General features: G+C 39.0%; 1 protein-coding gene across 7 annotated transcripts in view; it reads right to left on the bottom strand.

Moving 5' to 3' along the window:
* LOC105484268 (DENN domain containing 5B) overlaps nucleotides 1-14,858 on the bottom strand; it is a 205,276-nt gene that overhangs the window by 107,890 nt on the left and 82,528 nt on the right. For 3 of the 7 annotated variants that reach the window (XM_011745744.3, XM_071071922.1, XM_071071923.1), the window contains exon 2: nucleotides 5,024-5,133. In XM_011745744.3, the coding sequence (XP_011744046.1) occupies nucleotides 5,024-5,133 (110 nt within the window). Of the gene's footprint in view, nucleotides 1-5,023; nucleotides 5,134-5,703; nucleotides 5,723-8,793; nucleotides 8,860-9,420; nucleotides 14,026-14,858 lie in introns of those variants that run through there. The other 4 variants (XM_011745743.3, XM_024793594.2, XM_024793595.2 and 1 more) reach the window with 3 other exon arrangements.

The following is a 14,858-nucleotide window of genomic DNA, read 5'->3' as shown; positions in this document are numbered from 1 at the left end:
GAATATTACATAGCCATGGATGCCAAAGCAAATTACCTCAAAGAGATGTTAAAGTGGGGTAGGGGACCTTCAGCTCTGTTTGCAATGCTTTATTTCATTTAAAATAAAATGCAGACCTGGCAACGGTGGCTCACAGAGGTTGAGGTGGGCAGATCACTTGAGGCCAGGAGTTTGAGACCAGCCTGGCCAACATAGGGAGACCCCGTCTCTACTAAAAATACAAAAATTAGCCAGGCATGATGGTGAGCGACTATAATACCAGTTACTCGAGAGGCTGCAGCATGAGAATCACTTGAACCCGGGAGGCAGAGGTTGTAAGCAAGCTGAGGTTGCACCACCGAACTGCCTGGGTGACAGAGTGAGACTGTCTCAAATAAATAAATTAATTTAATCAAATGTACTGCACTCCAGCCTGGGAGACAGAGCAAGACTGTGGAAACAAGGGAAAGAAAGGAAAGAAAGGAAGGGAGGGAGGGAGGGAAAGACAGGAAGACAGGACAGGATAGGACAGGACAGGACAGGAAAGGAAGAGATCTGAAGCAAACATGTCAATGTTGGCATATGTTAATTCTAGGTGATTTACATACATGACTGTTTATTGTATTGTTCTTTCTGTTCTGTGATATTTATATTCTTTTCATAAAAATCTCTGAATCAGCAACTGAGGGAAAAAAACTAATTCAGGATTATTTCACCTGTCACTTGTATTTATTTTTTATTTTATTTGCACTGCACTCATACACATTAAACATTTTACTTAACAAAGTTCATTGCTTTGGGTACTTAATTTATGTATGAAATTAATGACCTTTTATTCAAAGCACTACTGTTGTTTGTTAGAGGAAGGACTAATATTACAGAAGGTGATGACTCACTGCAGTGGAATTTTGCTAAAGGCAAGACAAAGCTTTATACCTTTAGGTGGGGATAAATTACAGCTTCATACAAACGCACTTACTAGTAAATCAAAGAGGAAATTAAAGGCAGTAAATCTATGACCCGAATGCAAACTAATGGGATGCTTTTCAGAGATTTTCCAGGAGTACAAGCAAATCCTTTTAGATTTGCAGCAATAAAAAAAACGCTACGTGGTGCTTAACAATCGAACACAGTCTTTGCAATTATTCTTCAGGGGAAAACTTTTGCTGCTTACATAGAACAACCTCAGGGGCAAGGAGTAAAGAAAATATCAAAGACAGATCAAGGAAGCTGATAATTACTTTAAAGATTATTGTTTTGCAGATAGAGGCAAAAGCTACCATGGATATCTCACTATTAATTCACTCAAATGATTAAAAGAAAGAAAACACATCAAGGGTGGCGTTTTGCTCCAAATGACTGTGGATTCATATAGTAAGAAAGTACTTGTACCCAGGCCCCAGTGATCTTCCCACCTCAGCCTCCAGAGTAGCTAGGACCACAGGCATGTTTCCACCACATTCAGCTATTTCTTTTTTTCTTTGTAGAGAGAGAGTCTCCCTATGTTGCTTAGGCTAGAAACTCATTTTGAACACCATTCTGATTTCTCACAGAGTAAGTTATATTTTGAAATATCTTACTAATTTAAGAAGATTAAGTATTGTGATCTATTCACATTCTTACCCAGTTTTCTACTGCTTGATTTAAACATTCTTTTCCTAAATGCCTTTCTATTAATTTGCTACATAAGCAGCTCATAAGTTATTTTTTTGTCACTGCTGTTCGACTATTTTAGTCAGATCTTGTCTGGACTCTTCCAGGTCTTATGAAGATAACTAACAGTTGTGTTCTACTTAATATCTATAGTAGAGTCTTCACCAAAGATGATGCTAAGCATCTACAATATTAACTTCCAGCAAAATGGCATCTCTGATTATTTTAGTATTGGGTAACAGTTTGGGAAAATAACCACATTGTACTCTGTAAGGAATCAAAGTCAAAGTGCCAAGTGCTTTAGGCATTTGTCCTTACAAAAAGCACCATGCTATCCCCTCCCTAGAGCGAGCCCAGGCTAGAAAGAGTTTACTGTGATACGAAAATATCACAAAGGGTCCAGTGTGACCCATAACATTTCTAGTGCAGATCAAAACTAAGTTATATAGTTTTTCTTTTGGGAAGGCAGCAAGGCAGATGAGAAAAAAAGTGAGCTAGAGAGTAAAAATGATCTGGATTTAACTTCTGAGTTCTGCCTAACTTTGGGCAAATTACTTAACCTTTGAAAATATCAGAATTCTCACTGGGTACATGTAAACATGTATGTGAAAATAACATACATAATGTACCCTAGCAGACATCTAGTCAATATTAATTTCCTTCTGTTAGATTATCAGGTTATAACGGAATCTTTTAACACTATCTTTAAAATACTCAAAAAGACGCCGGGCACAGTGGCTCATGCCTGTAATCTCAGTGCTTTGGGAGGCTGAAGCGGGTGGATCACTAGAGGTCAGGAGTACAAGACCAGCCTGGCCAACATAGCAAAACCCTGTCTCTACTAAAAATGCAAAAATGAGCCACGTGTGGTGGCATGTGCTCACAATACCAGCATTCTGGGAGGCTGAAGGAGGGCATATAATTTGAGGCCAAGAGTTCGAGACTAGCCTGGCCAACATGGTAAAACCCCGTCTCTAGTAAAAATACAAAAGAATAGCTGGGCATAGTGGTATGTGCCTGTAATCCCAGCTACTCAGGAGGCTGAGGCAGGAGAATTGCCTGAACCCAGGAGGTGGAGGTTGCAGTGAGCCAAGATTGTGCCACTGTACTCCAGCCTGGGCAACAGAGTGAGACTATCTCAAAAACAAAAACAAAAACAAAACAAAACAAAACACCTCAAAAAGAGCAATGGCTATCACTGTGTCTCAGTTCACCTTTAACCATTTCTGGTTTTTTTTTTTTTTTCCATTCTTATGTATACACCCAATTCATTTCGGTATCTATCATGCCTGGTATCTCCTTACTTTGGGGCCCCCTGAATTATATAATCATAGAGTTTATGGACATCCAAAATATTATTCAGGCTTCTAAGAAGAGCCCTTTCTAAATAATCTGAAAACTATGACCTACTTTATTTCTAAGAACCTCTCAAGGAGACTGACTGTCTCTCTCTCTCTCTCTCTCTCTCTCTCTCTCTCTATCTATCTATCTATCTATCTATCTACCTATCTACCTACCTACCTACCTACCTACCTACCTACCTACCTACGTACCTATTTTGAGGCAGGGTCTTGCTATGGTGCCCATTCTGGTCTCAAATTCTTGGGCTCACGCAATCACACTGCCTCAACATCCTGAGTAGCTGCGATTATAGATGCACACCATCATGCAGGGATAAAAGAGACATTTAATCAGCACTGGTAACTCATTATGAGGCAGGAGAACAGGGTCTGGAGGCAGGGAACCTAAGGCCGATTCATGCTGACTTTCTAGAACTAAATCAAAAGGAAAACCCCGACTTTCCATGCCCAAGTAGCAAAAGGACCAGTGGCTACTCCCTTTGTACTCTCCCCCCACCCTTTTTCTGAATGGCAGACTAAAAATTTAAAGTATCGGGCGCGGTGGCTCACGGCTGTAATCCCAGCACTTTGGGGGGCTGAGGCAGGTGGATCACGAGGTCAGGAGATGGAGACCATCCTGTGAATGGTGAAACCCCGTCTCTACTAAAAATACAAAATAACAGCCGGGCGTGGTGGCAGGCGCCTGTAGTCCCAGCTACTCAGGAGGCTGAGGCGGGAGAATGGCGTAAACCCTGGAGGCGGAGCTTGCAGTGAGCCGAGATCGCGCCACTGCACTCCAGCCTGAGCAACAGAGCGAGACGCCGTCTCAAAAAAAAAAAAAAAAAAAAATTGAAAGTACCTCTGATCGTTCCCCTCCCACAACCAATCAGGATGGTCGGGGGCCAAATCTTCATTTGCACAAGAGTATAACTTTGTAACTTCACTTCAGTCTCTGATTGGTTGTATGTTTATGTAGGGTGTAGCTTTGCTTCAGCCTCTGACTGGTATCCTCCCACAACCAAACAGATTGATCGTGGGCCATTACTTCATTTACACAGAGTGTACACCAAGTAACCAATAGAAAACCTCTAGAGGGTACTTAAACCTCAGAAAAATCTGTAATGGGCTCTTGAGCTGCTTGCTCGGGCCTGCTCCCACCCTGTGGATTGTACCTTCATTTTGAATAAATCCCTGCTTTTGTTGCTTCATTCTTTCCTTGGTTTGTACGTTTTGTCCAATTTTTTGTTCAAGACGCCAAGAAGCTGGATGTCATTCACTGATAACAATTATACAAATTCAGATTTCTACTATATCTAAATAATACAATTAAGTTGCTTTTCATCTTTACATTGTCTGCAAAAATGACAAATCACAGGACTACCATACAACTTTCCTTGAAATATGAAAACTGTATCAGGCTCTTACCATCAGGCTCCTCTTAGGCCAATAAAGTAGTATCACTGTTTATCAAAGCTTCTATGTATTAATACAAATGCACAACACAGTTTAATAGTAGGAAACTAAAATGGGCTTTTAGGATCTACTGTATAAACTTATTAGCTATGGAAACTCTGGGCAAGTAACTTGCTTCTCTGAGCTTCTGCTTCCAGATCTTTAAACTGAGGACAATATCACATTTCTTTTTTTTTTGAGACAGAGTCTCATTCTGTCGCCCAGGCTGGAGTGCAGTGGTGTGATCACACAACCTCCACCTCCTGGATTCAAGCAATTCTCCTGCCTCAGCCTCCCGAGTAGCTGGGATTACAGGCATGCGCCACCACACCTGGCTAATTTTGTATTTTCAGTAGAGACGGGGTTTCACTATGTTTGTCAGGCTGGTCTTGAACTCCTGACCTCAGGTGATCCACCCGCCTCAGCCTCCCAAAGTGCTGGGATTACAGGTGTGAGCCACTGCACCCGGCCTCACATTTCTTATAAAATCACTTAAAGAATAAATGAAATAAAGAATAAATTCAAAATACAGTCACTACCTTCATCTTAATAAAGTAAAAACAAGGCTAAAGAGAAAATGAGGGGGAAAAAACACATACCATGTTAACCGCATCTTGATCAAAAGGATTCCATTCTATATTCTGAGGATAATGGGCGAGAACTTTGGATTTGAATGTTCTTCTCAAAGGACTCTGGTCAAAATTTTCACCTACAACAAATAATTAATACATAGTTAATATCTAGAACTTTTCCAAAAGCATGTCATAGTTTTATATTTATTTTATAGACCTACTACTGACTGATAATGTTGAGATCTGATACAATTTCTGCCTCTAACCATCTGACTTGTAAAATCCCAGTGGACAACTGAAAAACTTAACAACAGAGCAGCATTTAAAACTTCAGAATCTGAATTTTAAAATCCTGGTCACTCAACTGATACTAAAAATCAAAATATGGTAATATAATCATTGCTGTAACCTAATTATGGTCCACATTTCAGTGTGTGGTAATAAAAAAAAACTATATGAAAACATTTACTTCAGAAAATAAATGTCTTGTATTAAACGAATCATATGTCTTATGATCCTAAAATTTTATACACACTTAGACCCCCATGCTATAGTGCTCAAAGGAGGCAATTTGGCTTGAGTTTCCACAAAAATCTCTGAGAAATGTGACTGCATATCCAGGATGTTAAGGAACAAAACTAACAGAATTACAAACATCATTGCTGAGTCATCCTGTTTAGTAGACAGAACACATTAAACATACTAACCTTTTAAAATAAATGAGCTATCCTAAGTTAAATTCATTATCTGGAAAAATTCTGGAAAGATAAAAGTAGGCTACATTTTAATTACATATAAGAAAATTCAGGCCAGGCACAGTAGCTCACGTCTGTAATCCCAGAACTTTGGGAGGCTGAGGTAGGAGGACTGCTTGAGCCTAGGAATTTGAAACCAGCCTGGGCAACATGGTGAGACACTGTTTCTTTTCTTTTTTTTAAAAAAATAAATTTTTGAAAAGTAAAAAATTGAAAATTCAATAATAACTATCAGATTAGTTTTTTTAACCTCCTCAACCAGAGTAATTCCCTTAAGACCTATTATCCCTAAATGTTTCATGAAATATTTTAAGATAGATGGATCTGAAATTCTCGATGTCAAAAATCTGGGATCAAGGAACTAGAAGACCTTGTAGCAATTTTATTGTGTTCTGTGTTTTCCTACTTTTAGAGTTCTAATTAAGTACAAAATACTAGCTGTTACAGCAAAAGATAAATGTCACTTAACAGTATTTATACTATTAAAAATATCACAAAGCAATTTGATTTATGAGTTGTATTTGACTTCCAGTTAGACTCAGTTTCTATTTTGGGTAAAAAATATGAAAAAAAAAAAAAAAAAGAAAGAAAAAACACCTTGGAATGCAAAACAGATCATAGAAGGAAGAAAAAGTCGCACTCAAAAATCTTGCTGGAGACTACAATATAAAATACATAGGAACTTTTTTGAACGAGGACACATAATTTAAGTATTTGCTGAGGCAACTAAACTACTATTTCTAATTGAAGTCCTTGGCTAATGATGATTATTTTATTTAGATTCCTCTGACTTATTTAGGCAAACATTTCATCTCTGTATTTTTCTACTCTATACTTCCATCTTCTAAGAGTTGAGAGCACTCATTTCTAGAAGAGAAATTGTCAAAGATATCCCTAAGTAGAGTTTATCAATTTTTGCACCATGCTTCTAGAGTATGTAAGCATCAAAAAGTCAGCAGAGGAATGTGAAACTGTCCATGAGAGTCAATGTGGCCAAAGAACAGATTCAGGGCTCAGAACTGATTTTAGGAAGAGTCCATGATGTTTTTAAGCTGATGCTACATTTTCCTGTGAACACTAAGAAATTTTAAATTACTCAATTCTTCAGTAAAAAAGTTACTTGGCCAGAATATGGTGGCTCATGCCTGTAATCCCAGCACTTTGGGAGGCTGAGGTGGGCAGATCACTTGAGCCCAGGAATTTGAGACCAGCCTGGGCAACACAGTGAAACCTCATCTCGAAAGAAAGGAAAGTAAGGGGGAGGGTGGAGGCTGGAGGGTGAGAAGGAAGGAAGGAAGGAAGGAAGGAAGGAAGGGAGGGAGGGAGGGAGGGAGGGAGGGAGGGAGCGAGGGAGGACGGACAGAGGGAGAGAGGACAGAGGGAGGGAGGGAGGGGAAGGGAAGGGAAAAGGGAGAAAGAGAGAGAGAGTAAAGAAAGGAAAAGAAAAGATTGATTTTTAAAAGTTACTTTTCATTTACTTTAGAGAAAAAAACAAAATTCTTCCTAGTTATAAAGTCTATGCTGCTGATTGTGCACTGACAAAGCAACAGCGTATCTTCATGGTATACAGCCATCGAGAAACCCTCTCCTTCACCTACCCTCTAACACCAGAAATACTTGCTTTTATTATCCATAAATGTAAATAAAATATGAAATACTGCAGAAGCAGAAGAAACATGACATAACCTATCATATAACTCCTTGTAACACTTACCTTTTAATTCAGTTCTGCCTGTGTATAGTTAAAATAACTATCTTCATTCATGTATCAAGTTAGTAATGGAACAGGAGATATATCAGAAAGGTCATGAAAGTGCCATTCTCAATATAATTGTTCTATTAACTAAGGAACATTGCACCTTCTTGAGGCACAAATAATCCACTAGAAGGAAACCACTTCCAGAAAGAAATAATGTTACAAAAACAAAAAAAGCCACAAAACAGTAACAAATGTAACAAAAGAAAAGCAAAACCACCACCACTCCACTTATTAGATTGCTTAAAAAAGGGATAACAGGAAAGATCATTGCTATATATACACAGCTGTCTTGGCAAATATGATTTGGAAGGATATTAGAGGAAGAACCAATTATTTTGGAATTCTGGTATCACTGTTAAGAATTTAGAAATGGTCCGGCCACAGAGGCTCATGCCTGTAATCCTAGCACTTTGGGAGGCTGAGGCGGGTGAATCACTTGAGGTCAGGAGTTCGAAACCAGCCTGGCCAATGTGCCAAAATCCTGTCTCTACTAAAAATACAAAAATTAGCCAAGCATAGTGGCATGCAACTGTAATCCCAGCTACTCAGGAGGCTGAGGCAGGAGAATCAGTTGAATCCGGGAGGTGGGGGTTGCAGTGAGCCAAGATCACACCACTGCACTCCAGCCTGGGTGACACACAGTGAGACTCCATCCCCCCCCCAAAAAAAGAATTTAGAAATGACTGGATGCAGCTATTCCTACCAGCACCAGCCAAAATAAGAGAATCTTGGTGATGACTTTTGGGGATGAGAGATGGGGGAACAACCTATACTTCTCATTTTAAACACATGTTTCATAAAGCTCTAACTTAGAATTTACTGCTGGGGTGGGGGGAACACACACACAGGAGAATAACTAAGTCTAAGAATTTGGATTCCCAAGAAATGAAAATGACATATGCATCCTGTACTTAAAATTTACCTTTTAAATATTATCTTAAAACAAACAAGGACTATAAATTTGTACAACTACCACAGCTACATATCAGCTTAACTCCAAGTAATACTGCCAAATAACCTCCTACTAAATTGAAGCTTTTCCTCCTAAGAAAGTAGGAAATATCTGCCAAGAGAGCTTAAAGGCTACTGAATACATGTTTTCAAGGCTTGAAGCAAATGAGGTCTTTATGAAAATTAAGATGCAGATGAGAGAAGAGAAACATAAAATAACATCTGTAAGTCTGACCAAGCAAAACTGAATAAAGAAACATTTACAATGGGCTTGGGGTCACTTAAAACAATGATTTATAACAGCCCATCCTTGTTTTTAATTTTATTTTTACCTGAAGTCGTATTTGCAGCATCTTGGCTCTTGCCATGACGATCTGCTTCTAGCCATTGGTACAAAACTACATAATGTAACAGAAACAAAAAAGCTTTATGAACAAATAAAAACAAACAAACAAAAAGCAAAAATGATTTTGAAGAATGGAAAATGAGAATAAATAATTAACCAAAAGCAGTTAAACAGGAGACATTAACATCAGAGTGTAGCTTAACACCAATGGAATGTAGCTGATAAGGGGTTAGTAATGAAAGCAAAGAGAACAGGTAATTTTAACAAAATAAGTGAAATGCTATTAAATATCTGTTAACACATTCTCTTCTTAATGCTTATTTAAAGAGGAATATTAGGAGAAAGCTAATGCTTCTATAGTCAGTTATCACACAAGTTGAATATCCCTTATCCAAAATGCTTAGGACCAAGAAGGGTTTTGAATTTCTGATTGTATCAGATTTTGAAACATTTGCATTATATTTACAGGTTGAGCATCCTTGATTCGAAAATCGGAATACTGGCACTCAAAAAGATCAAATTTTTGAGCATTTTAGATCTCAGATTTTTGGATTAGGAATGCTCAACATAAAAAGTATGACAGTAAGACTAAATGACCAACTTTAAAAATTACATCCTGGTTGGGCATGTTGGCTCACAACTGTAATCTCAGTACTTTGGGAAGCTGAGGCAGGTGGATTGCTTGAGGTCAGGAATTTGAGACCAGCCTGATCAACATGGTGAAACCTCATCTCTACTAAAAATACAAAAATTAGCTGGGCATGGTGGTGGGTGCCCATAATCCCAGCTACTCAGGAAGGCCAGGCAGGAGGATTACTTGAACCCAAGAGGCGGAGGTTGTAGTGAGCTGAGATCATGCCACTCGCACTCCAGCCTGGGTGACAGTGAGACTGTCTCAAAAAAAAAAAAAAAAAATTACATCCCAACCACTGCATATTGACTAGAATGGCTTAAGTCCCAAAAGCTGACTCTACCAAATATTGACAAGGATATGAAGTGTCAGTAATTCTCATTCACTGCTGATGAGAATGTAAAATTGTACGGCCACTTTGGAAGAGAGTTTGGCAATTCCTTACAAAGTTAAACAGTCTTATCACATAATCCCACAACTCCAGTCTAATCATGAGAAAAACAACAAATTCCAAGAGGAGTAACCTATAGTATATCTGTTAAGTACTCATCAAAACTATCAAGGACAACAAAAGCAATGAAAGTCTGAGATTCTGTCATAGCCAAAAGGAGCCTAAGTAGACATGACAATTTATGTGGATCGGATACTTCAGCAGAAAGAAGACTGATATGATTTGGCTGTGTCTTCATACAAATCTCATCTTGAATTGTAGTTCCCATAATCGCAACACATCGTGGGAGGGGCCCAGTGAGAAGTAATTGCATCATGGGGGTGGCTGTTCTTGGGACAGTGAGTTCTCAAAAAATCTGATGGTTTTATAAGGGGCTTTCCCCCACTTCACTCTGCACTTCTCCTTGCTGCTGCCATATGAAGAAGGATGTGTTTCCTTCCCCTTCCACCACAATTGTAAGTTTCCTGAGGTCTCCCCAGCCCTATGGAACTGTGAGTCAATTCAACCTCTTTCTTTTATAAATTGCCCAGTCTCAAGTAAGTATATCTTTATCAGCAGCATGAGAACAGACTAATACAAGAACATTAAGTAAAAACTAAAGAAATCTAAATAGAGGCCGGGTGCAATGGCTCACGCCTGTAATCCCAACACTTTGGGAGGCCGAGGCGGATGAATCACCTGAGGTCAGGAGTTCAAGACCAGCCTGGCCAACATGGCAAAACCCCATCTCCACTAAAAATACAAAATTAGCCAGGCATGGTGGTGCATGCCTGTAGTCCCAGCTACTTGGGAGGCTGAGGCAGGAGAATCGCCTGAACCCAGGAGGCGGAGGTTACAGTGAGCCGAGATCACGCCATTGCACTCCAGCTTGGGCGACAAGAGCAAAACTCCATCTCAAAAAAAAAAAAAAGAAAAAAAGAAATCTAAATAGACTGTAGACTTTAGTCAGCAATAATGTATCAATATTTATTCACTAATTATAACTAATGTACCATACTACTACAAGAGGTTAATGATAGGTGAAATTGTGTGTGTGGAGTAAGGCAAGTATATGGGAACTCTATTCTTAATTTTTCTGTAAATATAAAAACAACTTTATTTTAGAAATTACATTCCAATATTTAAAGTAAAAACACCAGCAACATTATATCCAATCTTATAAGTAATCTACCTTTTATAAATCATGTTTATCAATGCAAACATAAGCTGAAATTTGCTTTATATTGATATCCCATTTAATCAATAATATTCCTAAGCATAATTATGAAATGTCAACTCTTGGAGGAAAGTTTATTACTGTAATGACACAGGCTGTAACTTAGCAGCTTTGAAGGGTGTTAAAACTTCTGAATGTCTTTTATTGTAGTCAGATGTCTACAACTTTCAGACATCTTTAAAGAGATGTCAGAGTCTTTCTTTTAAATAGTCAATAATGATAATGTAGGGTACCAATGGCCAAGAGAGCTTGCTATCCACACCCCGTTTGACGATCCAAGGACAGCAACAAATACTAAGCTTCTATGCTGGGGGGCTACTTACCCACAGATACTGTGAGAATTGAATATCCCAAACAAGGTTTACAGAAACTTTCCATGCTCTCCCCTCAACAAAAACAACAACTAAGGGCTGAGAAAGCTGCCTACAGAACTCCTGAACTGGAATAAAAAGGGAACCGATTTATTACAAATATCTAAGAGAATCCTGAAATCATCAAAGTGGTTACTTAGATCTCTGAGGAACAGCCAGGGCTGTGAACTGACGTCCATGGTCATGGATAGATAGCTGAAAGACCTCTGAGCAGACAAACATCTAAGTCCTTGGTTAAGGGTGCCCCAGAGGGCACAGAAGTCAGCACCCTCCTCCAGAGACACACTTCTGGGAGGCAAACAATTGTTACAAATGGGACTAGCATGAAAGAATTCAAGAAGTAGACCTCAATAATTAAATATATACTACAGGTATTTCTCTTCTCTTTAGTTTACATGGATAACAGCTACTCATTAGAGGAGGAGAGAGGGGAATTATATCATGACACAAAAATCTTCCCATTAGGAAAAGCAAGCATGAGCTTTACAACTGACAGTGAAGGCTGGGTGCAGTGGCTCACGCCTGTAATCCTAGCACTTTGGGAGGTGGAGGTGGGCAGATCGCTTGAGTTCAGGTGTTTGAGAACAGCCTAGGCAACATGGTAAAACCCTGTCTCTACAAAAACCATAAAAATTAGCTGGGCATGGTGGCAAGCACCTGTAGTCCCAGCTACTCAGAAGGCTGAGGTAGCAGGCTGGCTTGAACCCAGGAAGTGGAGGCTGCAGTGAGCTGTGATCCACTCCAGCCTGCGCAACAGGGCCAAACTCTGTGTCAAAACAAACAATTGACACTGAAAATCACTTCCACAAAATGAGATGCAAAGTAGGGAAACAAATCCATTAACTGCTCTAACAATTTTGCCCAGGTCCTATCTTAAGCCTAGATTTTCCCCTGATTAAGGTAGAAACTCTTGGCTATGTTCAGGTTATCACTAGGAATATTTACCAATAGTTCCAATTACTTCATATAGCCCTTGTTTCTAGTTTTACCAGAGAAGTTTATCATGTTTGCTTTCATGTTTCATTGATAAAATCATAGTCTGTTTCTAACCAGAGACTCTCCACAAAACAAAGCTAAGTCTCACACTATTTCCCTCTCTTCCTGTCCTGACAGGTAACCCCAGAAGCCTAGTTTTAAAGAAAATCATTAATAAAATGAGACATGAAAGCTATTCCAGGTCACTTTAACCAGTTATATAAAGAACGACACATAAGCAAAAATCATTTTAATAGATTTACATATTCAAATATTTCATCCTTGCCTCTAGATTACCAAAGTCCAATTAACTTCAGTTTAAATAATTCAGAGAATTTCCGGTGAAATAAGTGCATTTGATTCAAGAACACTATAATGTAAATCACCATTTATATAAAGTTTGGACTTTAAAGTCTACTTTATAGGACATATATTTTAAAAGATAATGTATAATTAAAAAAGAAGTGTGACTAATTTTTTAACTTAACATACTAGAATGTACATGGGCAGCTGTGGAAATACTGAACTTCCAAAATTTCTCACTCTCCATAAAATACATGAAATATATCATAGCACAAAAGGTCTGCTACTATGAATGTAGATGATGTTAGAATGCCAAGAACACACCTCTCTTCACTACAGAAACATGAGATCTGGCCTTCCGGTTGCTTCATGCTTCCTCTCAGTTGGCAGTGGAAATAGGGACCCCATCCCCAGCTCAAAGCTACTGGCAGAGAGTTCTGTAGCATGTTTGTGGGGTTGTAAGTGAAGAGGAAATTTCGAGATTTATGAACCTTGGGGGCTATTTTTCAGCCTGATCATCACGGTTAAATATTTCTTCACTCACTTTCCTCCCTAAACCTTCCCACTAGGAGGGCCCCAGTTCCCTCCTGCACTATCCACTTCCATCATAGCCTGTTTGTAACCAGAGACTTTCTCCAAAAACAAAGCTAAGCCTCACACTATTTCCCTCTCTTCCTGCCCTGACAGGTAACCCCAGGAGCCTAGAAGTCTTAAAGAAAATCTGCTTCTGGGTGGGGGTCAAATGACTAGTTCTTGCCAGTGAAATGCGGGCAGCAATGACATCATTTCCAGGTCAAGGCACACAATCTATATTTCCCTAGCCATCTATCAGCTAAACGCAAAGGAGGCCTTAAAAGATGGAAAGTTCCCGAAGTGGAAGAAAGTTGAGTCACTAAATGTCTCTGTGAAGTAGAGGGCCTCCCACCTTGGCCTACATTACACTAAACGTGAATGAGAAAAACTTGTATTGCCTCATGCCACTGAAGCATTATGGGGTTGTTATTACAGCAGTTAGCTATTTATGTGTTTATTAGCCTGAGTTTTTATTCGTGTTAGTTTTGACCTTCTGTCTATAATACTAACCCCTGACTATATCATACCTTCTATTGGTAACTTCTCTACATTGCTTGTTACATGTTTAAATACATGAGTACAGTTCTCCAAGTATAAGGACAGAATTTGCCTTTTTTTTATTTTTATTTTTTTAATTTTTTAAATTTATTTATTATTATTATACTTTAAGTTGTAGGGTACATGTACATAACGTGCAGGTTTGTTACATATGTATACTTGTGCCATGTTGGTGTGCTGCACCCATCAACTCGTCATTTACATCAGGTATAACTCCCAATGCAATCCCTCCCCCCTCCCCCCTCCCCATGATAGGCCCCTGTGTGTGATGTTCCCCTTCCTGAGTCCAAGTGATCTCATTGTTCAGTTCCCACCTATGAGTGAGAACATGCGGTGTTTGGTTTTCTGTTCTTGTGATAGTTTGCTAAGAATGATGGTTTCCAGCTGCATCCATGTCCCTACAAAGGACACAAACTCATCCTTTTTGATGGCTGCATAGTATTCCATGGTGTATATGTGCCACATTTGCTTAATCCAATCTGTCACTGATGGACATTTGGGTTGATTCCAAGTCTTTGCTATTGTGAATAGTGCTGCAATAAACATACGTGTGCATGTGTCTTTATAGCAGCATAATTTATAATCCTTTGGGTATATACCCAGTAATGGGATGGCTGGGTCATATGGTACATCTAGTTCTAGATCCTTGAGGAATCGCCATACTGTTTTCCATAATGGTTGAACTAGTTTACAATCCCACCAACAGTGTAAAAGTGTTCCTATTTCTCCACATCCTCTCCAGCACCTGTTGTTTCCTGACTTTTTAATGATCGCCATTCTAACTGGTGTGAGATGGTATCTCATTGTGGTTTTGATTTGCATTTCTCTGATGGCCAGTGATGATGAGCATTTTTTCATGTGTCTGTTGGCTGTATGAATGTCTTCTTTTGAGAAATGTCTGTTCATATCCTTTGCCCACTTTTTGATGGGGTTGTTTGTTTTTTTCTTGTAAATTTGTTTGAGTTCTTTGTAG

The sequence above is a fragment of the Macaca nemestrina genome, chromosome 10, assembly GCF_043159975.1.
Source record: "Macaca nemestrina isolate mMacNem1 chromosome 10, mMacNem.hap1, whole genome shotgun sequence".
NCBI classification, from domain to species: domain Eukaryota; kingdom Metazoa; phylum Chordata; class Mammalia; order Primates; family Cercopithecidae; genus Macaca; species Macaca nemestrina.
The sequence above is the reverse complement of the archived record's forward strand: the minus strand, read 5'-3'. Positions and strand labels throughout refer to the sequence as shown.